This window comes from Poecile atricapillus, chromosome 1 (genome assembly GCF_030490865.1).
Source record: "Poecile atricapillus isolate bPoeAtr1 chromosome 1, bPoeAtr1.hap1, whole genome shotgun sequence".
NCBI classification, from domain to species: domain Eukaryota; kingdom Metazoa; phylum Chordata; class Aves; order Passeriformes; family Paridae; genus Poecile; species Poecile atricapillus.
The window spans coordinates 85,550,979-85,577,808 of NC_081249.1; the positions used below are offsets into that span (position 1 = coordinate 85,550,979).

The following is a 26,830-nucleotide window of genomic DNA, read 5'->3' on the forward strand; positions in this document are numbered from 1 at the left end:
TATTTGAGGGGTACAGCCTGATGTAATAGAGTGAGGTTGTATTTCAGGTTGATCATTAGAATCCATGTTCTGTCTTTGGATTTATTTGAATTGCGGAATTACGTCTTTCAGTAAAGGTCACAGTATTTGACAGTCAATTAAGTCTAACACAAACTCATGTCATCTCATCTTCCAGGGACAAAATTCTCCCCCCTTCAGTTAAACAAATCTCTTCCTCATTAACTTTCCCCAGCTAATATCTGAGATTATGCCAGTCTTTGGCTGTCAAGTGACCTGTGCTTTGGCCACAGCAGGGAGGGCACCACATGAGAAACATCCTGTCTATCAAAAATGTCTAGCTTGAGTATTTGAGCATATCACAGACATTGAGCTGGTCTGAGAAGAGACCATGTCTCTCAGGGAGAACAAACCAGGCAGAAAAGAGATTTCTGAAAAAATTTATATGTTTTGATTTGTATGCAAAAATTGCCCTTTGGACAATTTCACTGCAGCTGTTTATCAGCAGCCAGTTAAACTGTGCAACAATGATTACATAAAAAAACTCCAACACTGATTCTCAACATTGCATATGAGGCATGGACAACAAATACTATTAGAAATACAGGTCAGAACTCCCAGATGAAAAGGCCAATCTTTAAAGTACACATTTTCCAAAGCTAGGATTTTATCCCTCCCATTTTCAGGTCACCGCAGTAACTGATCACTTTAAAAGTGTTTCTAAAGTTACCATAGGTTCACGATGAACCCCCTTGGTGCGTGGCAAAAAACTGCAGTGCTACCTGCCTGAGATCTGGTCTCTGACAGGCTCTATCAGCAGTCCAGCTGGCCAGCAGTGATTTGTCTGAAGTACCATGTCTGAGAAGAATCCACATTGCAACTGCACAGAAAAACGTGCCTTCCAATAAGGGTTATTGTGCTGATTTCATGCCAGCTACTCAATATACTAATTCAGTTAATTTATTGGGAAAATTCAGTGTAGATGAAGACCAAGCCCATTATGAAAGAGAACTCTCTTTTTGAAAGACGTGACACTTTCACACTTTGTCTTAGAGTAGTAAAAAATGAGTCTTCCACCTCCAAAATGAAAATATTCTGGTGTTCCCAATAAACAAATCAGGTAAAACATAAACATTTATCTGTTTTGGATTTGATTCCATGAAATTTACCCTTTGTTTTAGCCAGACTAAATTCTTCATGTCTATAAAATTATCTAGTCTTCAAAAGTTAACCTTTAGGTTAAATATAATGTGAGTGTTGCAGTCTTAAGACTCTCAAGAACACTTTGTTCTTGATTGTTTGGGGGAGGAGACTGAGATAGAAATGCTGAGGAGAACCTTTCCCATCCAGTTTTGACCCATATTCTCTTGTGACTTGTAGACCTTGGGAGAGAGACAGATCCTGCAGAAGTCCATTAGGAAGCAGAGGTGGAGCAGGATAGGTGTGAGAGGCAGGTAGGAATTTATCCTTGGCGGGGGGGGGGGTGTATGTAGAAGGGGAACAGAAGGTCAGATAGGCAGTCATGTAATTTTGGGGTTATCTTTTAGCTTTACAGAGCTTATTGGCAACCTCAAAGCTGTGGTTGGAAAAGGCTGGAAAGGGAGGTATGGAGAAGATTTACCAGATGAGTCTGGACTCTCATCTTCTGTGTCCTTGTAGAGAGTTCATCTGCAGACCACAGGGTATCACCTGAATGTCCATGCTTACATGTTGTCCAAGGCTCAGGGCTCTGTTTCATGGCAGGGTTGCTTGGGATGCTATTCTTGATCACAGGAGAGAGCAGTGAGCCATTTTTAGTTGGTGAGTTTTTTCTTTGAGTAAAAGTGGGAAGAGAGAGATGGTCTGCTGTGCTATCTTATTGAACGCAAGGGCAGAGGAGTTCATCTTGTCTCCCAGTGTGACACAAACGGCCTACTTGGCACAACTTCTTGTTTCATTTTGCCTCATCTCGGCGGTGACAGCATCTAGGTTGTCTGCTCTGCATGTCTGAATCATTGTCAGCTGCTGTAAATCTATGGGCTTTCTAAGGTCTCCGGAAAAGTCTTTATTCAGTAATATAGCTCTCCCCTTCAGTCTCCTCAGTCTCCAATGAGTCAGTAACCAGCATGTGTGGTAGGAATGTAGGGCTGTCTGTATCCTGATATCTGATTTTAAATGTCATTGGTTTGCTGTGAAGTCCATGTGGTATTTCCTTTTCCCCTGGTCCTCTGGTGAGGACAAAGGCCCCTTTGCGGACCTGAACTGGGCTGGAGGGTCTGTGACAGCTGAAAATAATTCAGAGGCATACTGGAGACAGCCAAAGCCAATTGTTGTCAAGTACAGCTCTGCAAGGAGTTTCTCCGAAGACAGGCCTACTCTTTGCAGTGGTGAATGACAGGAGGACAAGAGACAATGGGGATAAATTGAGAAAAGGGAAGTTCTCAGTGGATATAGGGGGGGAAATAATGGAGAAATCAGTCAAGCATTGAAAGAAATTGATGAGAAAAACTGTGTGCTTTTCATCAAAGATGCAGCTAGGTGGAACTGTGAGCTGGTCTGGCCTTCTTGCTGCCCTTCTGCTTTGAACAGAAGACTGGACCTCCTGAGGTCCCTTCTAGCCCAAGTAATTTTCTTCTTTTAAATTTCTTCTTGCTCTTGTTCTCATTGTCCTCTCCACCTATTTCAGGCACAATATCATCTTGGTGAATGATCTCTCTAGTTCAATTTCAGTTCAATATCCCCAGGACTTGTGTTTTCCTGCTAACTTAAAATCTCAGTCCTTAATTCTGACTTCTGCCTGTTAACACCTACTTATCAAACTTGGTTTAGATGTGGCATAATTAATCCCCCTCTCCTCAATCACATCCTCTTGATTGCTAAACCATCGTGTATTCTGCTGCTCTTCTGCCTAATCCAGATATTCTCTGCAATCCTACAACTGATTTTGAAGGTTGCAGAGAGGGTCTAAAAAGCATCCAGACTATTTTGGCTGTGTCTGCCTGAGATTGTAGAGAGCTGAACTCAGTGAATTTCCTGTCGTTTGGAGAAGGCACTAAGTCACACTGATTTCACTTTTAAAATGACAGTACTTCAGTGTTTTTCAAAGCATGGAGGATGGAGAATGTGAGAGAGAGCTGTGATTTTGATGTTCAAGCAAACACTGCAGAGCTCAAAAGAGATGTGTTTGAGGCTGCCTTCCATAAAAGAGGCTTCATTCTCAGCAGTCTGGCAACACACGCTCTTAAAATTTGATTCCAAAATGACTTGCTAATGATGAAACAGATTGCATTGTCTTTAAACAAATATTTGCTCTACACTGTACAATTTTAAATGCTTCTGAATGCAGCTGCAGGAATGATGTCCAGTTGTATAACATTCCTGTTGCTAAGAAGTAACAAAAATAAGTGTAATTATTTATCTTGGATGTCTGAAAAAAATTCTTACATTTCTTGCACAATATTTGTTTGAGTCTGAGTCATAATGCAGACTCTTATAATTAGTGCACTAACTTCCATTAATTAGGCTGACACTTAATTGGATCTATAAAAAGCTACCATGGCATGTCTGGTTTTAATCAATTACTGCATACTTCAGTCTGGTTCACGACTACTGCAGTGATTGTTAATGACTTCGTATTACTGGGAGACCAAATACATGAACTCTGTAGGTACAACAGTGAGTCTAGAGTTGCTTGGCTAGTTGGAGCTTTACAGTCCACATGGATATCCTGCTGGTCCTTTTTACCTCTCCACCTTTTTGGGAGGGTAAGCAGGTAATCTGCTTGCAAGCATGGTGAGTGTGTGCTGAGGATAGCTGCAGTTCAGCCATGTTCTGGGATCCTCACATGGAAGAGGGCTGAATGCAATCCCAGTAGTCTTGGAATATGTGCTCTTTGTGCTATGTCCTTGCTGTAAAAATCAAGTGCAGGTAGCAAGAGAAGAACCAATTTTATGCTCATCTGGTGAAAGGTGTCCTCAGCTGAAGTTCTTGGTTCTCATTTTACAAGTAAGCTAAGTTGAACCAGTGCATTTTTGTCTTGAATCCGATGCAAAGTCCCTTTTCCTTCTCTGAGTACCTCGTCATCCCCAGTCCAGTCAGTGGTAGGTGCTGTAGGATCTGTGTCAGGAGAACCCAGCATCCACATACATCCAATGCAGTGTGTGTAGGGCCTTGCAGTTCCACTTCATCCGTGTGCCTGGACAACGCTATGAGAGCTGCAGGGGTTTAAGAAGCTGTGGCTTTGTGAGTGACAGTAGGGCTGTCACAACCCTCTCCCCACATGTTCCTGTGCCATAGTAGCCACATTCATGATGACTTCTGCAAACTTATTTTACTTTGTGACTGAGAAAAGTAAGAAGCCTGCGGGTAGCTCAGCTGACCATCAGTGGCAAAACAGCGCCATGGCAAACTTGATAGCTTGTGAGAGCATGAATCTGCCTTGTGTCCAGGCTGCAGCTCCTGCTTCTCAAGGAGTATCCGTGCCTCGGGAAGTGTCTCCAGGATGAGATGTGAAGTCAGGCAGCTTCCTCCCTATTTGCTCCCACAGCTTTCCTTAAAACAGATGCACAAATCCATTAGCACATGCCCTGGAATTCTTGGATTTGTTGTCATTGTGCTAAAGTAGAATAGAATATAAATACTTGTTGTAGTCATCTGAAACATATTGCATTTTATAGGGATTTTAGTAATTTTTTGGATACAGTTGCTTACTTTGTTTAGTTACTGTAGAATTTAAGGCTTTGGTGGTTTTAAATAGTCACACCCAAACTTTGGAATGTGGCTTGAACCATAACTCCCTTTGTTCAGTAATTCACCCACTGATGATTTTTCATCTTGTGATTGATATTTGCAGAGTTCATAAAACAGATGCTCATCTGAAAAATGAAAAAAATTAAAATTAAATATCCTCTTCTTGGCTGTTATAATGCAATTTCTAAAGAACATGGGGTTTTTTCACTTTGAAAGAGATCTAACCCAGTTGTTCCCCCTGACATGTTGGTAATGTATTTTAATGTAGGAGTCAATGGGGTGATTAAGTTTGAACAACATCTTAGCTACCTGTTTTATTTAAATCTTTGAAACATTTTGTATTGCTGCTTCGTAGAATATCTCTGTTAGCTAGAGCATGGGAAATGATTTATTTGAATAAATCCTTAACTGCGCTGGTGGCTTTCATGAACCCAGCTTGAGCTTTCATTGCTAATCGGACATTTTATTGACTTTAATTAGAAACAATAATATCAAAACTAGGAGAAAGCAAGACTCCACTGACAATAAAATATAACACTGTTGCATAAAAGGGTGGAGGACCCAGGCTGATGAGGTCTTTAAGCCTGGAGCAGACGACTTGTATGGTTCTGAGTTCTCTTAGGTCCTTTGTCTTGGTTTTCCCCTATTCTCCTGCCATCTGTACACTAACAATCCAGTGTCTGGCTGTGCTGTGAGGTTTAATAAACAAACTTCTGGGTGCTTCACCAGATAATTAGGGTATATGGGTCACTTTGTTGTTAATTACTCAAGTGTGCCTGGATCATATTCAAGCAGATGGGGGTGACTTGGGAAGAATCCTTGTCCTATCTTCTGTTTTGTGCCACTGAAGCCAGAGCAGAGGCTATAGCAAGGGGAGAGGAGGTCCTGGGGTGTGGCCAGAGGGTGCTGTGCGCTTGCAACCTTATGGGCACCATGGATCCCTCTCCTTGGAGGTTGCAGCGAGAGAAGCTGCTGCATTGCTTCAGTCTTGACGGCTGCAGGGGGAAGTTGGCACTTCCCAGTCTCTGTCTGGGAACTTAGACAGCTTTTTTTCTTTTTTCTTTTTTTTTTTTTTTTTTTAATTTATGTATTTATTTTTGTCTGCTTACAAAAGGAAGTACAGTCCTATCTCATCGCAGCATGAGCCGAACCTCAGCACTCAGCACACCAGCTCTGCTGCCTAGGCCTGAGCCTCACATACTGCTACAAAAGACTTGTCAAGATGCAGCTTTTTCTCATCATCAGAGGGCAAGCAGAAATGGCTTATGTGGAGTTTTTCAAAACTCATTTTTCTGGGTAAAATTCAGTCCCTTCTTCTGCCTTTTCAACAGAAATGTGCATTTTTATTGGACAGAACCAACCAAACAACCAGACAATAGTAAATGGAGTATTATTTTTACACTGAGGTTAAAGCCCAGATATTTCTGTCCAACTTCAACAGGTATTTTTTAACACAGTCTACCCAGCTCAAGGATTTAAAATATTCTGTCTCTTCTCCATGATGCTGGATATCTGTACCTTGTTATCATCATTAGGAGCTCTGGGTTTCAAGCTCCTCTAAAAACTAGACCCGGGAAACATTGGGCTGATATTTTGAATGGTTGCCTGTGAGTGTGTGGTTTTGTACATGGGGCCAGAACATATTTCAACAGACAAATTTCAGCATCCCTGAACAATTGCATTCATGTTCAGGTCAAGCACTGCAGCCAACTGGTGTGTCCTGGCAGCTGAGCAAAGTCATCTGCTTATTTCAGTGGAGCACACAGGTCCTACATGCTCAGTATGAATATGGTCATGCCAGAAAAGAGTGGAATTGAATCAGATGGCTCACTTTATTAAACTTCTTCCCTTCTTAAGAGAAAGGACAGTGGGTAGATAAAGCTAAACTCCTGGGCTTTAGGGTCACCTTGCTAAGCATCTCTCCTCCTCTGCTGACATTGTGCGTTGTTTTGTATTTGGGTTAGACATTATTGTTTCTAGATTTTGCTGTGTGTATTGCAGGGAGGGGTTGGTGGATTATGGTGCAGGGGAACATACACTGTGTTGAAGGGTTACATGCTGTGTTCATTTAGCATGGCCAAAGATGAGATTTGGCACAAGTCACGGTTCAGCTTAACTCATCCCTGCAGATCTTGCCAGAGTAATCAATATATTTGTGTTTACATAGGCATTTGTTACATTTTGGGGTGACAGCAAGGGCACCGTGAAAATTGTTCCCTCTCTGCCGTGTTGGTAATGTATTTTTATGGCTTACAGTAGAAATCACTGGGATGAAGTTTTGGAAAACATCTTTACTCCCTGTGTGTACTGGTATGGTTTAGTGCTTAGCCCTGAGTCACAGGAACCAGCTTCTGCCTCCAGCTGTGTCACTACTTTGTGGTGTGACCTTGGCATTGGTTGTAAGCTGACTGTGCAGGGATTGCACTTTCTTGATTAATAGCCTTGTTCAGAGTTATATGCCCTTAGTTCAACAGCACAAATAACTCTTTATTACCTTGGTAGCAGGGTGGAGTCCTGGCTCAGAAAAGGAGCACAATCCATTCCTGGCTTGGGAATCATCAGCACAATTAATTCTATTTGGATTGCACCATAAAAGTTGCCAGTAAGGCAGAGGCACTGAGGCCTACAAACATTGCATGAGTTTAATTAAAAGAATGATTTGAAGCAGCTTTGGGTACAGATACTTATTACTTCTCTATTGGTTCCTCTCACTTCCTCAATAATGAAATGTCAATGAACTCAAATGAAATGAGCTTTCATTCTTCATGGTAGAAGGCTCCCAAAGGTGGCTGCTTCTGGAGACTGTTTTAGTAGTGTGTGAAATAAAGGTGAAAGGTAGAAAGTTTCTCCCTTCCTGGCTGTTCATAGGGTGGAGAACACAAGTGTGGCCTGTGCAACAGTGCAGCCTCCACCATCTGTGCAGAGGATAGGTGTGCCCCAGCAGCACTTCCAGGTACTGCCTCAGTGTCCAAGGGGACTCCTGGGAGCCTTTAGCTAACAGGGGCTGGGGCTCTTCACTGGGCTGGGGTGAGCAAGCTCAGCATTTTCCAGGATGGGGCCCTGGCTTTTGATGCTTTCAGTGTGTTAGAAGGAGTGCTGTGGGTATTCTCTTGGCCTCCACATTAAGCTCTCAAATTTTCCCAGAGAACTGGGCAGAGCAAAATACAGTCACAGAAAGGGAGCAATTAATTAAACAGTTCTGTGCCTTCTTGTGGTGTCGACCCCAGCAGCGCCTGTGAACTGCATAAATGCTCTTGGGCTTGCTGTCCAGAGCTCTGATCTGGGCAAAGCTGACTGCAAAAGGACTCGTTTCAAAGCCTCTCTTGTATTCTTTGGTAGCACGTACAAGGAGAGTGTTACAGACATTACTGCGCTGCCTGTAATGGCTAAAGAAAAAGGCTCAGCAGATTAGTGGGCTTTTTTTTTTTTTTTCCCCCTCTCCTGTGTGTATGCTTTTGTTGGAGATGAGGAATTAGCACTACTGATTTTTTTTTAAAAGACTCTTGAGTGCCCACAACCCAAACTGACCTAAGCACTTTTGGAGACTTAGACAGAATTTTCAGGTTATTTTTAAATGCTGGAAGTCTTGCAGAGGTCTGGGAATGTTAAATGATTGATTATTTGCATCATAGAGCATAGGAGTCACAGCACTGCACTGAGGCTCCATTGTGCTAGGTGCTGAATGCACACAGAACAAAATGACTGAGTTTGCTCTCAGTGCCATTAAATTGGAGCAGAATCAACTCCCATCCCTCTTTTCTGATGTATCCGTACATGGTCAGTGTGATACAGCAGTGTATCGAATCACAGATATATTTTTTATAGCAGATGAAGTACAAAGAAAGGCTTGATTTGTATAGTGGGCATTTGCTTACTATCTTGAATGGCAGGGCACAGTAAACAGTATATGAATGCCTGGATGGAAAATAATTGTTCACGCACGGAGTTGATAACAGTGACTCTGTGTATTTTTAGCTGTGTTTCTCTGTTATGTCCAGGCCTCTGGTCAGTGCTACATTGCTGTTACCAGATGACTTGCATTTACTGTGCTCCTTTGATCGCTTTGCCAGCGTGACATCTGGCTAGTTTCCCTTTGCCAGGGTCCCAGTGAAGTTCTCACAGTTACTTGTATCTGTCCTTTCCCTTTACAGTTAGCCTGAGAAATGAATGATTCCTCCCCTCCCTGCAGATAGGGGTTTATTTGATGGGGAGGGGGACTAGTGAGTGAGTGTTGTTTTTCCCCTTTTTCAAGGGTTAGACAAATTCAGCCCCACACCAGGGATATTAGGTTCTACAGGTTATCACAAAGCCCTTACACTTACTGTCACCTTGAGTCCATAGAGTTGCAGTGCTAATGGTTTGTTTTGTAAACATAGGTGGTTCTCTGTGTACAAGTGCCTAGAGCTGAGGAAAGACAGCAATTGGTTTCTGTGGGAGTTGTTCCACACTTGCCCTGCCCAAAAGCTGTCTTGGGCACAGAGGAGCTTTATTCTAGCACTACAGAATTGATCTCTGACTATGAAGTGTTTGACCATGTCTGACATCTTGGAGGAATAAGAGGCTGGGGGTTTTTGTTTTTGATTGCTTTTAGGCATCTTGCAGTCAGCTAGCCCCTTGAAAGATGAGTAACTAGTCATCATGCTTGGGCTGCTGACCAGTAGGAAATAAGTGCAGTTCAAAGTGCTCTTAGTAGCTTTCATTGCTGGAGTCTGTCCTGCCACAGTATCCTGCAGTAGCTGAAGTGTCAGTGCCTGTGCGTGGACAGCCGCTGAGAAATGTCTCTCCCTGAAGCCAGGCTGTTGGCTCTGTGGGAAAGGATCTCATGCTAGCCTGCTAGTGTCACACTTTTAGTTCAGTGTTACTTTGAGGCCTTCATCTTAGTGAGACACTAGAGACCTGCACATCAAACTGAGCAGACCTGAATGAGAACTTCAGCAATTGGAAGCTTTTCATAATATTTTCATCTTGTGTCTGATCCTGGCTCAGTCACAAACTGAACTTGTGACTAAACTCATTTATTTAGGAAAAAATCTTTCTATAACTGAAGGGCCTCAAATTGAAATATTTCAGCAAAAGCCTGAAACTTGGGAGCAGGTAGAGCAAGAACCTGCCTCTAACTCCTGTTTCCCACTGCAGGACAACCTCCACAACCTGGCAAACAAAAGCTTTTGACCAGTTCTGCCTTTAACATAAAATGATTTTGACTCTGTGACTCATTGTTTCGTATTTGTTGTTTGTATTGCTATAGCAGTAGAGGCTCTTAATCTTTGGATCCAAGACCTTGTTGTGCCAGGTGCTGTTTGGAGCATGGAAAAAAAAAAACAAACCAAAAAGGTCATGAGAGGAAGAACATGAATTTCTGTATAACCCAAGACAACAGGTGGCTACAGATGAGGTATCACAAGGAACTGATGATATAATAGTGAATGACCTCCACAGTGAGTAATAGTCTTAGTACATCACTTATCTAAACATTGCTGAGGTTTTATAGATGCTACAGCAAAGGGCAGTTTGAAGGAGGATGATTGAGTGACAGAAGTTTACAGTAACATCTCAGCAATTGAGAAAGGCAGCAGAGGGAAAAGTGGCATGCTGAAAATGGTGCTTGTAGGAAGATGTTTGCTGCAAAATCTAGTTAGTTGATTGTAGATACTGTGGTCATATATGAGAGAGTGCAGGTACAAAAGCCAAGTGGAGACAGAAAGTATGTTTTTTGGAGGAGGGAAAACAGAGCCATGGGGGGAAAAAACCTACGGGCAGGCTATGTATTCAGAGTCTTGACCTGAAACTTTCTTCTGGTGTGTTTACCACTAGCAACTCGGAAAAAGAACTACAACTAGGAAAAAGAAAGTGCTCTTTCTTTGGATTGTAACCTTTAACCAACATGTGGCATGAGGGAACAGATGAGTGAAGCAGAATGTGTGTGTTCCTTTATTTGTAGCACAGATGTCTCCATAAGGGGCAAAGGAAAAATGCTGCTTTTTCTAGTGTTGTTTATTTAAACTTCAGTTTAACAAAATTAGCCTGTTCAGAAACTTCAGTGAACATCCTTTTTAAGTTGAAAGATTGCAGAGCAAGATGCAAGTCAAATGCCAGCCCCAGCAATTAGCACACATCCTTTCATGAGTGTCAAACTGTGCTTAATCTCTACTGATCAGGTTCTTTTTCTCCTACACACAGTCTGCAGCTAAAAATAGCATCAAGTTAAAGATGTGCCAAAGATAGCAGCTGCCCAGTTCATGGTTTTTCTGAAGCAGCTTGCTCTCTTCCCCAATCATGGTTTTCTTCCCATGCAGCATGAGAGGAAACACAGATGTCATGGCGTGTATGTGAGAAGCTCTCACTGGCTTGAGGGTGTCCAGGAGCTCAAGTGCTCATAGATCACAGTGTAGAAGGTATTGCTTGGAGTGCAGCTTCCCACATAAAATCAAAACTTTTAAAGGTGTGTTGGTGTTTGATAGGAAGGTTTCTCATGGGGGAAGTGGAAACACAGCATGACATGACTGCAGAACAAGAGAGGATGTATTTAAATAGACTTACCAGAAGGTGGCTGGAGAAATGGCTTCATAATAGGAAATGCATTGGTTGCTTCAGCATTATATGCTCTTCCAGATGTGTTCTCTGCAGCAGTGACCCCTTTTAGCTGAACCATTTTTAGCTGTGTGGAGGAGCCCAGTTCTTTATCCCCAGGGCTCTCTGAGCAATGAACTTCTATCTTGCCACTAGAGGGGGACTGCATGCCGTACACCTCCCATCCTGCTGGGCTTCACTGGCCACCCCTCAGTGCCCACCAGCCCGGCAACTCCAGTAGCACGGCTCACTCTGCTCTGTTGAGCACTGGTGTCTCACAGCACCTGTGAAGGTCAGGCATCACAGCAAAAGAAATGTAAAGGCACGTGGGTGAGGGTAGCATGATTGGTGTGGTATCTGTATGCTTCTCTAGTTATCCGATTCTGCAGAATGGTGGGGTTTATTCCCACACAGTTAAGAAAAGTGTCCTGAGCACAACTTGTGTTCAGAGAAAGCTGAATTGTCGTGTGCGTGTGTGTGCGTGTGTGCGCGCAACATCTCTGAGTCACACGATGTGAATAATCCCTCTCCATACCTGGATGAAGGAAAGTAACAGCAGCTTATTCAGCAGTGCCATTAAATTGGTCAGAGAAGAAATGGAAACATGATTGTTTCTAGATGCTAGGAGAAAAGTGAGGGCTTTAGGTGTAGTAGACCCAGTTGAGTGCTGGACCTGATCTGCCTGTTCCTTGCTGCCTTGCAGGGCTTTTACTCACGTGTTCACCTTTGGCCCGACGTTCCGAGCAGAAAACTCACAGAGTCGCCGGCACCTGGCGGAGTTCTACATGGTGGAGGCTGAGCTGTCCTTCACTGAAAGCCTTCAGGACATCATGCAGGTGGGCACTCCTGCTGTCTGTGCAGGACTGGTAACAGAGTTTCTTCCTTTTCCCTGAGCTGTGCTCCCTGCCCTCAGCTGAGGTCACAGCTCCTCTCACCATGTGTGAGCTAAGTAGAGGTTGCACAGGTATTTCCCAAGGGTGAGGGTTTGCTCAGCAGAGATGAGGCCATAGAGGGAATTTGGAAGGGAAGATGTAAGTGCACACAGCCCTCATCTGAATGGGAAGCTCCACAGTTGTTGTATTGCCAGGGAATGTCAGTGTGCTTGATTAGTACTAATGAGTGGCACTCTCCCTTTCAAAATATCCAACACCTTTCCACTGAGTGAGCAGTGTTTTAGCAGTGTGTCCCTTGCTGTGCTCTGTAAAGCACCTTGAAATCTGCATTGAAATCTGAAGAAGAAACAGCAGTTTCTGGCATACACTGTTCACTGTGGGTTTAGCAGAAGACTGGAGGAAATCCTTACTCAGCTGGCTTTTGATTTTTCAGGACTGACCTCTCATTTGCAGTTTAACTACATGAGAGATGCCTATGCACCTTACTAGTGTCAGCATAAACCAGCTTACACCCAGTGGGACTTGTGAGTAAACATACACACACACTCTCATTATCATTATCAAATAAGCTCTGTGGAAAGTGATTGGAAAAATAACCTTATAAAAAAAATACCTGAGGCACTGGCTACAGATTTATAAAGTAACATCCAGGTGATGGTTTCTTCAGCATGGGTCATAAACAGTGCTGAATCAGCATGGCCTGAGAGCAGAGCTGGCATGCTCTATGCTGCTTCTGAATCTGGGATGTCTGGATGGCACTGGGCTGTGTGGACTGATCCTTTGGGAGTCTGCTCCATCATGAATAGCTCTTTCTTCTGTCTCTTTTTCTCCGCAGCTTTGTGTATTCTTAGAGCACAGCCTGCGTATATGTGCACACTTTAATTTCTGAGGCCCTATTTCTCTAGGTTAGCAGGAGTCAATTGAAATCTTCACTACTTTTTCTCTAGTATAATAAGCAGGGTCTTCTGTTAAGTGGTGTTTGAACCCTTCAACACAGAATCAACATATCTTGTGCAGAAAACCCTAATTTTCTGGCTCTGGAAGTATAGACAGCCAGTTCAGACAATTCAGAGAATTATACTTGAGAACTGTTCTGGAATTTGTAGGGAAAGGAGGAACTTTCCCTCTCAGTTTTGCCTTTGTTGTTGCTAAGTATCTTGTGAAATTTTAGCTTGTGCTCTTGTTTAAATCTTTCTTCTGTCCCAAAGTCTTTGACAAGCACCTTTCCCTATAACAGAAAGTCTCCTAGCAGCCGTTATTTTGCATTCCTCATAGTGAGTTTGTATTGCAACAGGCTTAATTTTGTGGTGTTCTTACTTGGGGAAGTGGAGTTCCCATTCTGTTTATTTTTAAATCATTGGGCAATCTCTCTTACAACAAAGCAAACAAACAAAAAAAACAAACAAAAACCAATCAACAGAAAACCTTACTAGTTGCTCTATAGCCTAAATGTCTTTCCTGGTGTAACTGGCCTAAATTCAATGTTTTCGTATGTATCTGCCCATCAGGTATTTTGCCTGTTTGTTGTCATCTGTAAATCTTTTATTCGGTGCAAAACACCCAGTTGAAAGCCTTCAGGGCTCTTGGCCAGGGTTATTATCTGAACTTTGTCCTCACATAAGGAGCTGGATTGTTAAAAATTTATTTTTAAAATTGCTATTCAACATTTGGACTAAGTATCTCTCACTTGAGCAAGTTACTGTGCTGGGAATGCTCAGCTTCTTCAGGGACATCTTGAAGTATTTGCTTATACACCATTAAAGAGCCTTGCTACAAAGATGTGTGTGTTTACCATTCACTGGTGAGACTTGGAGATGTTTCAGCCAAAGCTCCAAAAGAAACATTATGGAATAAAATGAAAAAAGGAGATTTAATAACCAAGCTACATGTATTTGGGAACAAAGGGTCTGAAGTGTTAGAGCAGCACTCTTTGTAATCACACTGAGCAGTGCTCAGTTATTCCTAAATTACTAGCACAGTTCTTGTGAAGTCTCATGTGTCTTAATCATACAATCTAAATTTCTGTTCTGTGCCAAAATGTGTTTTAGTGCTACAAAGAAGCTTTGACTCTCACAGTACTGGTTTCACAATACTTTCTGTGGAAAGCCCCATGTGCTCAGTGCAGTACTTTATGCTGCATGGCTGGGTGATAGTATTTCTGCTTTAATGTACAGGGTACATGTAAAGGTATCTAAGGAGAGACCTCTTTTCATAAGTTAAGTTAAGAAGTTGGGTTGCCAGGTTGCCCCAAGGCACTTCTCCTCCAAAATGGATGAGAAAGAGAAGGATTTGGGAAAAGGTCAGGTAGACAGTAGAAGAGGTCCATTTGTGGAAGTGTCTGGACTCCCTAGAGCTATTAGCCCCTCCAGTACCTGAATTGGTGGTCCAAGGTCTCCAGTTTCATTTGTCCTCTGAGATGCCTGTTACCACTCTCTCCCTTCAATGCTGTGTCATGTAGCTGTATTTGTAGGCCATTATCTTCAATTTTTCATTCCACTGTATCAGCAGTGCAGTATATTTAAAGGATCCCACTTCACTCATGACACTAATGGAGTATCAAAGAGGCCATATGATACAGTCATTATTGAATTTCATCAAAAGAACATACAAAGCCATGCTAAAAAAGACATTATTTAGTCTGTAAAGTTAGGAAATGCAAGGAGGAAGTTTTCCTGAGGGCATTTTCAGGAGTTTATGCATAGTGTTAGTCGTCCTTAACAAGATTACATCCTAGCACTACTGTCTCTTTAAGGGATGGGGACTATATCTCTTTAAGATGGAGTATACAATTTAACATTCAGTATTTGAGCTGTGTCCTGAGGGCAGGAGTATTGTCTTCCACTGGTTATGTACTTCATCAAAATTAATTTGCTGTCATTACAGCCTAGTGACATGGAGCATTATTGCCTCCATTTTACAGAGGGGAATTCAGGCATGAAATGAAATCAGTAGCACTGATTTTGGGTGTCAGCTTTAGAGAGCTTGGATCTAAAACACGTATGTGATTTGACTTCCAGACTAGTTTGCACTCAGCAGTTTATCTTCAGTACCAAGGCTGAGGCACTTGGGCAGGTCTGACTCCAGTTTTGAGGGAGCAAACACCGGTAATTGCATGGGAAGGCTTTGTTCTAAGAGTTTTGCACAACAATCTTAAGGGACATTGGGGTATCTGCAGGACTGTAGGTTCCTTGTCTGAAGTGGCATCCAGCTGCTGTAGCTCAGGCTTGCTCTCTTCCCTAACTTTTATCACCATTCAGCTTCAATGGCCAGTGGAGCAGTGGTCTGGCAGACTAGTCTCTTCTTGCACAGCAACAGCATCTCTCCAAAATCGGGCCTGAGCTGTTGGTTGTGTTGCTGAGAGACATAGGTCAGATGTGAATCCTCCCCTCTGTGTGTATGGGCACACATAGAGTGGGTGTGAGCAAGCATGGAGGCAACAAACAGTGGCCCACTGGTGAGTGTTTCATATGTAAGTAGCCTGTGACCTACCCAGTGTCCGTATGCATGGCCCAGGTAAATACATACATAAAAATCCTACTGGCAGGTCATGCAATTTTTCTTATGTAAACTTTCTTACGTAGTAAAGATGATGATTTGAACCTTTCTTGGAGTGCACAGCACCTTCAATTGCTGCTGCTGACTTTTACTGCTGTTTTATTGATGATGTGCTTTGTTTCAACTCTGGTCATAATTATTGGGCTATTGGGACAACTGGAGTCCCACCTCTGACATGAGCTACTTGCTGTGATTCCAGTGCTTTTTCCCTGTGTAAGTCTCCTGTCAAACATGCTTCTTACTGAGTATGTTCAGCAATGTGTATGTTCACCTGCATCTCAAACTCACATGTTCCCTTAAACCAACAAGCCAGTTATTACATTTCTCCACTCATTTTTCCTATAGCCTCCTTTGCAGTCCTTCATTACACTATCTGCTTAAAGACATAAAATCTCAGTTTGAATTTCCTCCTTTTCTTTCTTTGCATCTACTGTTTGTGCCTAGTACTTGTTTGGCATAAATAAGAGCAGTGAGGAGGCCAGTGTACGACCCACGTATCTGTCTTTTTTGCCAGGATAAAACCTCAGTCTCAAACCTGGAAATATTTCTCAGATTGTTTTTCCCATACCACCCACATCTTTTTTCCACAAGAGGAAGCTGTTTATGTTGAATGCTGTGGGAACCTAATTGTTACTTTATCGCACAGTGAGGAAAAAAAGTGCTAATTAAACAACATGCTTTTCTGAAACCAGATGATACTTTCATTTTCTAGAAAGAGGAAGCTTAATGTAAAATCCCTTCGTCTCTGCCTGGTGAAACCAGATGAATTGCTAAGAAGTTTTCTAATTTCATTTGCATAAGCCTTTTTCTAGCTACTTTGAAGAAAGTTCAAAGCTGACTGTTTGGTTATTTGCCACTCAGCAGCAGGAATTCTGGCTTTTCATTTCCTCTGTGTTTGAGTACCAGGAGGCGTAAAACTGTTCATCTGCATATGATAATGCTGTTCCCTTATTTGCATCTTCCCTTTTTTTAAAAGGAGGGACTCCAGTTTGATACAGGAGTCTTGAGTCTGAGTTTGGCTCCAGAGGAGTCCAAATGGACTGCTTTACCAGCTTCACTAGGCTGGTGGGTTGCAGAGGTTGTTGACCAGCACAGAGAAGTGTTTCAGCAGCTTGGGGCAGGTGTGAAGGATGTTCATCTAAGCATAAGTGTGAACAACGTGCCTGAAATCTCATTTTGACTATATCAGTAGCCTAGCTGCTTTGTTTCTGTGTCTTGTGTTCCTCTTACCCTGTAAGATCTGGTTCCTTGTAAGGCACAGACCTATTGGGTCTTCTTGAGATCTGCTGACTGAACAACAGGTTTGTTTTCCACCATCACAGGCTTTGTGGTGTCTAGGGGCTGCTGCTCACCTAGATATAATTAGTGGAAACTTCACTTCTCTCAGGTCTGCAATTGATGAGGCAGTTGTTACACTCGCAAAAAACAAACAAACAAAAAAAAAAAAAACCCAACAAAACCAAACCAACAAACAAAAAACCACAAAACCACCACAACCAGCCAGGAATGTGACAGAACTTTGAGATACACTCTGTTAGGAAAAACCTTTTCCCATCTCAGGCTGAGACAACATGCAGTCCTATATGCATTGCTCTGTTTTTACAATGAACATGGGACTAGGAGGGTGATTTTGAAGAAGAGATGGGATGATCATCAGTTGATACCGCAGGTGTCAGCTACCTGCTTTGTGCTAATGTAAGACTACAGGGAGCCATGGGAACTCTTAGTCTGCACAACAGCAAGTGTCTTGGATGGTTTGCTTTGCTTAACCAGAAGAGAAAATGACTCTTAAAATGGGTTGAGGAAAATGCAGCAGCATCCCATGTGGGGGCTTTTAATGACATTTTAATTTCTTAATGAGTGAAGCCCGTTTTACTGGATAAGTATATCCAAATTGGATGATAATGTGATTTAGTTAATCCACATTAGTTTAGGGAAATGGAACCACATATTTTTAGTTTCTCAAACATCTGTGCATTGATGTGTCCTCTGCTTTAGCTCTCTACTCATGTTGTACATGTTCACTTTGCCCTTACTGCACAGTCTCTATAGCTGAGATCTGTTTGATGGGCTTGCTCTGCACACTACGTGTTTATTCACTTTCCTTCAGTTTTGCCTTTTCTAACAACAAAGCAGAAATCCAGAATTGTTCATTACAGGACAAATGCCTCACCAAGAATTAATCTGAGACTGGGCCCACAGATGGTTGTATAATGTGTCTGTGGCTAGCAAGAGTTGCTGCTTGAATATTTTAGCTGTGATTTTTTTCATTGGAGATACCTGATACATTGGAGGATACTGAGGCCATCAGCCAACATTGAAGCCCTAAACCCATAACAAAAATAAAGGTTCCAGTTCTCTTCAGCTACTAAGCAAGCCTGATAATTAGGAGCATGAGTAAGGTGGTTCTCTCTTATGCAGTCTGGCCATGCAGAAGGACAGAAACTCCTTCTGTACCCTTGGCTGATGTGTCCTGTGTTTAATTTATAGTCTGGGGCACCTAAGCAATGTTCATTTTTCATGCATTCCTTTTTTCCCTATTAGGTTATGGAAGATCTTTTCAAGACAGTGACAAGCACTGTGCTCTCCAGATGTCCTCGTGATGTTGAGCTCTTCCATAAATACATAGCTCCTGAACAGAAGGTAATGCATGTGACAGGAAAGAACTGCAATCCTGTTGTGTCTTTGGGGATTCATGGCTATAGGAAGGCTTAAGTTTATTTTATTTTATTTTATTTTTACTCTGTTGTCCTGTGTTAAGAAACTCTGAAAATACCATCTTAAGCTTAAGTGATTGTTCAGGCTAACAGCAAGAGGACACACAACTTTCTGTAGCTGGTAGCAAGTGTGGTAGAACTGTAGTTGTCACTTCATCTGGTAGACTCTGAATCATCAGCTTCAATAATTTGGTACCCTTTTAGCACTGAATGGCGTGGAGTGGATTTTGACCCATATCTAGATCAGAATGCAGTCCTACAAATTACAGTATAGAGGGAGGTCACTTTCCTGAGTTTGTTCCTGAACCCTAAAGAGTAGCTTTACATGTTTATGTTTTTCTTGTTTTGACCAAGGGCAGGTTGGAACAAATACTGAAGCACAAATTTATGATGTAAGTACTATTTCAAAATGATCATGCAGAGGGCTTTGGGGGAAAGAGTTCCTATTTTGTCTATGTTCTTTTTCTTTCACAACTCAGTGTCTTCTGGGTTAGCATAATGTCTCCAAAAGAGCATGAGTTGCAGTTCCCTTTTACTGTTTGTCAGGTATACCCTTTCAGCTCTGCATGAGACTGACACCTGAATCTGCTGACCTTTGGCTTTTGCTCCCCTGGACAAGACCCTCAAAAGTATTCTCCTTCCAGCATGTACCTGCACAGTGGTTGCTCACAGTCTTGCTTGGTTTTGGCTTTGATGCTCTGCTTTCATTCACACTTTGACTCCAATGGCTTTCCTTTTATGAAAACATTTTATTATATTTAACAATTCCAATTGGTTTTCTATTCCAAATTGATTGTGTTGCTTCTACTCCCAGTTCTCTTTGTGCTTAGGAACTGAAGGGCTTGAGTTTCCCTCAATGGCCCCCAAGAGTGCCACCACCTCCCTACTCCTGGCTTGTCTCTTCAAAAGGTGGAGCTCTTGATTTATCCCACAGAACATTGTAGGACTGCTCATCCCAGCGCTGGTTATCTTGTTAATCAGCTACAGCCACACCTGGGCAACAGGATCACAACTGATCCCCTGAGCCTCTGCCTGCATGAGCACCATGGGAGTCCTCAGCAAAGTTACTATCTCCCCTTTTCAGACCTCTCTTTGAACCTGATACTCCTGAAAGGACAAAGTTGCATGCGGCTTCTCTCATGGACCAAGGAAAAGGAGAGAGACAGACCATCTCTTTCTCCCTCTCTGTCTCTCTTCATCAGCTGCTGACAAATCTGGGGAATTCCTGGCTTGCACACATTGGTTACATGTGTTGAACCTGTGCCAGTCATAGACCTCATTTGGTCTGTGGCCTCACATAACCCAAACATGTAGAGCAGTATATTCCTTCTTGAGTATTTCCTCCAGAAGCCTTCCCTGTTTTAGTGAAACCTTGTAATGGGGTGCAAAGACCTTGCACTCCTTAGGGAATTTGGTTTTTAATTGGATTAGCCAGTGATACAAAGATGAAATTATTGTGATCAAGTTATTATTTCTTCTCTCTGTCCACAACATTTGGCTTGGTGTGTTGAAAACTTGGCTGCCACATTATCTTCCATTGAGTCTTGATTTCCAGTTACCAAACCTGGAGCATTGTTCACTGTACTTTTTCTGTTTGCTTTGCCATGATGCTGTTCTTTTGTGCTGGTGGAAATTGGTGGAGAATCTGCTCTCAAATCTGCCAGAGAAGTAGAGAAACATTGCTGCACATATAAATCTCATGGTTTTTGCAAAGTTAAGTGGAAACATTTGAGCTATGAGCCCTTTGCACCCTGGACTGTTATTTTTGCCTAACACACCCTGGACTAGAGCTATGTTGTTGTAGCTATGCTGATGAGGACATATTGTTTTCTTAAAAAAAAATCACGAATTTCTATGAAGCAGTTCCCTGCAGAGCTCACTTCTGACTAAAATGCAATATTGCAATAATGCAGAAGTGTTGAGAGCTTAGCACTTCCTACCCTGCATGTAGCTGAAGCACAGGAAAACATAGGATTCTGGCCATATAAAATGCTTTTGGTTTCTGTCCAAAGAAGCATTGCTGGGAAGTCTGACATTACACACAAGTTGGCATGGTGGTGGGGAAATGCCTCCTTAATTTTCCAGCATGGCATTTAGCCAGAAAACTTTGTTATTCCTTTCAGAGTTATCTTAAAGACTTTTTTCTTCCTCTTGCAGAATTTCCTACAGTGAAGCAGTGGAAATTTTGAAGCAAGCTCCTCAAACTTTCACTTTCAAGCCAGAGGTAGGTCATTGCCAGCTGGTTTGTCCCTGTGCAGTTTGCACAGATTATCTGCCTCCTGGGGTGTTTTGTTTGCTGGGTTGTAAATCCAGTGTAACTTTTGCCCTTTGGGGTTGAAATGGAAGCAATACAAGGAGTGAGATCTGTAGCAGGAGAACATGTAACACTTGCAGGGAAGGAAGTGATGAGATTGCAGTTGAAGGACTAAGGCTTTAGCAAAGGCACTTCTCTTTCCTGTATGTGACTAGTGCTGAGAGTGTTGCTGATTCAGTAGCAATCATCTAAGAGTTGCGGTAATAGTTGTCAACAAAAGGAAAGGTAAGAGGATAGCACCAAAAGTTTGACAAGGATTAATAAACCAATACCACGTGAAAATACCATGTAATCTACATGTATGTAAAGGGAACCCCTTGTCTTTCTAAAGCATAGATGTTGACTGGGAAAAAGAGTAATGTGCTAGTCTTTCTAAAGCTATGGGATTATGGTTTGCTTAAAAACATATTTTGCCCAATTTCAAACACACACTCCAGTATGGGACAGCTTTTGTGGTGGTGCTCATCTTATGTCTGTATTGTTTAATCATTATCTCATTATGATACTTTGAGGAAAATAACCCTCTGGCTGAAGCCACCCTCATAGCCAGTTGGGTAAGTGTCTCATCCCTGTGCACAAGTGGGTGTAGAACCTCAAATCTTGTCTATGTACTGCCTGGATCTGAGACAGCAAACTTGGGATATTTTAGTATTAAGAGAGTCTGGGGGAGATCTGTTCTCCTCTTCCCCTTCCATTTCCCTAATACTCTTTGCATGTCCTATAAACAGACTGGGGAGTGTCAAGTCAAAAGCCAAAGGATTTATAACATCCCTGGAAAAAAGGAAAAGTGAAGGGCATCGCAAATGCCCAAGGTTTGTGGTAACAAAGAATTGGTTAATAGGGTGCTAGATTTTCTTAAGTGAGAATTAATGTAGCATGTAACAGGACACAGCAGGGAAGAGAGTAATCAGCCTAAGAAAACTGCTTTCTATATACCAAAGGTAATACTGAAATAAGGTTGGTTTGCTGGATCAAGTTAGCAGGCTCTGTTTTCCTTTAGATATGCAGAGTGTGATTTGGGGTTTTTGGGGTTGGGATTTTTTTTGCTTGTTTTGGGTTTTTTTCTGATTTGATACCAGATGCTTGGGCTTGATGCTGTAGGGACAATCTGGCCCTGTTAAGTTAAATCATATTATTTTACATGCTTTGCTCTACCTGAAAACTCATCAAACTGTCTACTTCCTAGTGACCTGTATGAGAAGTTGCTTTGCTTGGTTTCATGTCATTCAAAGCAGCGCATCTCTCTATGTACAGGGATTTTTCTGGGTCTCTTGCCATGGGCAAGAGGCACCAAAGCAGATTCCCAGGCCCCTTTTGCTGTCCTTACAGTGGGGCTGTGACCTTCAGACGGAACATGAGAAGTACCTGGTGAAGCACTGTGGGGAGGTTCCTGTGTTTGTGGTTAACTACCCATACGACCTCAAACCTTTCTACATGCGGGACAATAATGACGGACCTCAACACACAGTGAGTCCATGGGTCACACCTCCACCACTTTTTTGTCTAGGAACATGTCTTGGCCTACTGACACAAATCATCTGCTGGGCATGCCCTCAAAAAATCAAGATAAGATGTGACCATCAGGTGATCCTGTCCATTTTTTTTCTTATTGTAGAAAAAATATCCAAAGTGGGAACAAGAGGAGGAAGAATTGGGAGTTGGGACAGTGTTAACTTTTTCCTTAATTGCCTTAAGACAAGTTTGCCATTGTTTGTTTCTTCTCTTGGTAAACTTCTGTACTGTTAAGTGAAAGGCCTAGAATTGGATGGCTCCAAGTAATCTGTGATTCTCTTGTCATCCCAATGTAGAATCCATGTAATGCTCAAATAGCAGATGGGCACAAGAAAAAAGCTTTTTATCAAGTCTCATGCTTTGAAATTGTGATTCCTCAACTGATTTGAGAAAATCTGAAGCATTGCTTCTGCTAAAAAGACCAACAACACCGCCATGCACCACTGTGTCTTCAGTGGCTTTAATTCTAGCAACATTTCAGCTGTGGGATAAGAAAAATAACCCTAGAAGACAAACCAGAGAAGACAGGCAGCCCAAACCTAACAGCCTGAGTGGTAGCACTTGGATCCTAATACTTGGATGCAGCACATCAGTGCCGTTGCTACCATATCCATTAGAGCTGGCTCAAGGAATGGGGATAGATGGGATGGAACACAAGCTACAGCATCAGAGCAGGGAAACAGCACTTCAGAAAATTTGTCCATATGTCTTTGCTATCTTCTGAGCTGCTGTTGGGTTCCTTATAACCTCACACAGGTTGTCACCAGAGTAACTTGGTGAGATTCAGTTCAAACCATTTGCAGTAGATGTCCTCGGTCTGGGACATAACTCCTGTCATTTACATTCTCTGTAAATTACTGATGTTTATCCTTGCAAAACTTCCTCCTAGCATTCTCCTGTCAACAAAAGACTTTTCAAGTACGTGCAAATCCTTACCTGAGTGTCCTGGACTCTGGAAGAATTACAGTAGGATTTTACAAAAAAAACATCAGCATCAGCTGTTCTTCTGCTAATCACTGTGTGGCTATGTGGCATGACTTCACTTAGGTTTTTTTCTTTGAAGGTTGCAGCTGTTGATCTCCTTGTACCAGGAGTAGGGGAGTTGTGTGGAGGCAGCTTGAGAGAGGAGCGACTGCCCTTCCTCGAATCACGCTTACAGAGGTATGGAAAATCCACAGATGCCAGGAGACTAGCCTGAGCAGGAGAGTGTTTCAGCAGCTCTCTGTGGTTGGCAAGACAGAGGAGTGGAAGGGCAACTAATAGTATTTAAAAGAAGCCTATTTTTGTCTTTGTGGTGTCTATTTATCTGAGTATGTGACTGCAAACTGGTGAAGAAGTTCTTGTGCTTTTGTTGTAGGTGTGTAAAGGGCCTCTCTGTCTTAGCTCATTAGAGAAGGAAAGTTTTCTTTATGCTAAGAGCCCAGGGCAGTAGGATGCCTCAGCTCTGCTGCAACTGTCTGGAGCAGGGTCTGCTGTGGGACACTTCATCCTTTTCTTCAGTTTTTGTGGCTGAAAGTGGATTGTGAAGGTGGAAGTTGTCACATACACAGAACTTAGATATCTCTTTGTCATCACATTGTGTAACTGAGGAATTGCAATTTTGGTCAGAAGCTTTGTCAGTTGTGGTGCAGCTGGCCTCAGTGACTGGCCTGATTTCAGAGAATATGGCTCTTTGCTAATAGTTTCATGGGAAGCTTCACTGGAGCTGCTCAAGACCTGTGCTGTGGCATGGGGGGCTCCTCTTTCCCTGCTGCCTTAGTCTGCATCTTGTTACTTTTGGTAATTTTAGGCTAACTTCAATGTCAGAACATCAGAGCTGCTTTTTAATTAATAATTGACATTATACATTGGGTAATTGTCCGTAGACAGTTGTGCTCTGGTTCCTACCTGATTGTTCAAAAATTTTGTAGAATCAGAGAATGATTTGGGTTGGAAGGTACCTTAAAGACCATCCAGCTCCAACCCTGCTGCCATGGGCAGATTGTGCAAAGTCCCACCCAGCACCTGAGCACTTCTGTTTGGGCCAGTCATACACTTGTGCAAAGCAGTGTTGGAGGAAGGTTAATCCCAGAGTAACACCATTTACACATTGGGAATTAATTTGTTCCTTAAATCAGACACATGCTCACACAGTTATATCTAGTCAGTGGAGAAGAGAAAAATCTACTTCAATATAATGAATTCAAAAGGCACCAGGCAATTAAAATCACCAGAACATTAATTCTCAGTTTTTAGTGTAGGATGATGAGCTGTGCTTCCTGCTGCTCTCCCTGTAAACCCTCTGAAGCAGGCGTGCTTCAACTCATGTAAACTACAATGTTGCCTGCTGCACTTTTTCAGTCAAAACTTTTTGCCAGTATCTGAGTCCACAGTCCTCAGGAGGAGGAGAAAGGGTCCATGTGGAGTTTGAAGCCAGACTTTCTTGTTTGTCAGGAAAGTCATAGAAAGCATTTCAAGGCACAAATGGGGTGTGTCTTCACTAAATCACACCTCCTTTCACATGTTTTTCTCAATTTTGAGTCCTCAGGATCTCATTTTGTTAAGCCCAAATACTTCAGACCTTTAAATTCTATTTCCCGCATAACCAGCATAACCTTAGAGAGAAAATACAGGATTCTTGTCTCCTTATGCATGCTTCATACAATAGTTCACCAGGCTTTCCCTTTTCTTGTAGCATGCTCTTCCCAGAAAGTGCTGCTTGTGTGGAATAACTCTGTTCCTTTACTTACAAGGAGTTTTCTTTTTGTTTCACAGATTGGGACTCACAGATGCCTATCAATGGTAAGATGCCACCTTGCTCTGCAAGCTCTTTTTCTTCTTTTAAGACTGTTTAAGCAACTGGAATAAATTTTTGTTTGTTTGTTTTTTGTTTTATTATTTCTTTGCTTCTGAAGGAACAATTTTTGGCCCTGTTGTCCTGCCATCACTGCCAGTCTAAATGAAATAGCCAGTTCATTTAAACAAAGGTTAATCTAATGCTACTTAATTTGTGCTTCCAATTTGTCTGCTCACAACACAGGTCATTCCTCTCAGGATTGCATGAGGTGGATTAATTTACAACCCATAATGATTTTTGATATTTAATCATTAGGCTGTGTTGGAAGTTGGGTAGATTCTGACCACCATGCACGAGATAAACAGGTTACAGAACCACAGCAATTTGTGACCTTTAAGAGGTCCATGAATAACTCCCTTTGCTATTGACAGGGCAATTGGGTCGAAAAATCTTCCCTGACAAAGGAGTTAAAGCAATTAAAGCTGTCCTCCTAAGGAAACAGATCAACCTTTGAATTAACAGTTTATCCCATTAAAATGACAGAAAGTTCATAGTGTTTCTTGCTACGTACTTCATCATGGCTACTGAGAGAGTGCTAGTGCAGAGAAAATTAAATTTAGAAGAGAATTTTCAAATATTCTGCGGTATTTGGAGTGATCATTGGGAAGGCTGCCTTGAAAAAAAGCGAAGTATAAGTACTTCAGTCTCCTCTTCCTGCAATATGAAATCACTGAGGAACAGCCCAGTGTATGGCAGATCTTCACATCCATGTACAAACAGGGTGAATTAAACTTCTTCCTTTGTTGTTGTATTTGTGGCCCAGAATACACCATATCCCTTTATCTAAGGGAAGGATTATCCTGAACAAGGGTGATAAGTTGTATGGTTAGATACTGAGATACAAGCCAAGGAAGTCTGGTGTTCAATGGCAGAGCTTTCCAGCACTACTAAGATAGCACAGCCCTTCCCCATGCTTCCTGCAAAAAAAAGATTGGGACATTGCCTGTCACCCATTTGCATTTTCACGTGATATGTAATGATCGTATTCTGTAAACTCTTCCTGCTGTAATCTTGTTTCGGAGACTTTCCTCCTTTGTTCCCTTCACTCCATCACAGATAATGTAACTTCCTGGAGAACATGATAGCTGTTGTTACCCCCTGCCATAGCAGGTTTCCTTGGAAGGTGTAGGATAGTAGTAATTCTGGATGCTTCTGGACTGCAATCTAAAATCTGCGAGAATACAGGTAGGTGGCTTGCCAGCATCCATCTTTTCAGTGGAGGTGGCAGGAGAGACTAAAATTAATCTCTTCCAATTTAGTGATTGAATTGAGTCTTCAAAGCTGGCTCACAAACTCCTGGAAGAACAGTTGAGTCATTCTATTTTAAATATATTATTTGCTGACTTTTGAATGTGATCTTCCTTTCAAGTCACTTAACCATTGCCATATCTTTGATTCTACCTGTTTTCTTCCCCCCACTAGCAAGAGGATATTGTGGGGTCTGACTGTTTCTTGGGCAGTTTCAAGATTGCCTTGTTTGTGGGTGAATCGTAACGCAGAGGCAATTGATGATCTGAAATACTGCTCTGCTTCTTGCCATTCCTACCTTTTAGGAAGTGTTTCAAAAGATGGATAAAGTGACATGGTCAAACTCTATGTGGCTTCTTCAATATACTACATCTTTCCTGTTATGCAAGTTTCTTTCCATGTAGAATATCAGTTGGAGTAGTATTTGGCTTGATTCTGTAGTTATTTTATCTTATTTTCA

General features: G+C 42.2%; 1 protein-coding gene across 2 annotated transcripts in view; it reads left to right on the forward strand.

Moving 5' to 3' along the window:
• Window positions 1-26,830, forward strand: part of NARS2 (asparaginyl-tRNA synthetase 2, mitochondrial) — a 48,250-nt gene that overhangs the window by 16,644 nt on the left and 4,776 nt on the right. Inside the window, exons 7-13 of one of the 2 annotated variants that reach the window (XM_058864050.1) lie at window positions 11,999-12,131; window positions 18,288-18,386; window positions 18,815-18,852; window positions 20,618-20,684; window positions 22,029-22,241; window positions 23,350-23,447; window positions 25,041-25,067. In XM_058864050.1, the coding sequence (XP_058720033.1) occupies window positions 11,999-12,131; window positions 18,288-18,386; window positions 18,815-18,852; window positions 20,618-20,684; window positions 22,029-22,241; window positions 23,350-23,447; window positions 25,041-25,067 (675 nt within the window). The remainder of the gene's footprint in view (window positions 1-11,998; window positions 12,132-18,287; window positions 18,387-18,814; window positions 18,853-20,617; window positions 20,685-22,028; window positions 22,242-23,349; window positions 23,448-25,040; window positions 25,068-26,830) is intronic. The other variant, XM_058864059.1, reaches the window with a different exon arrangement.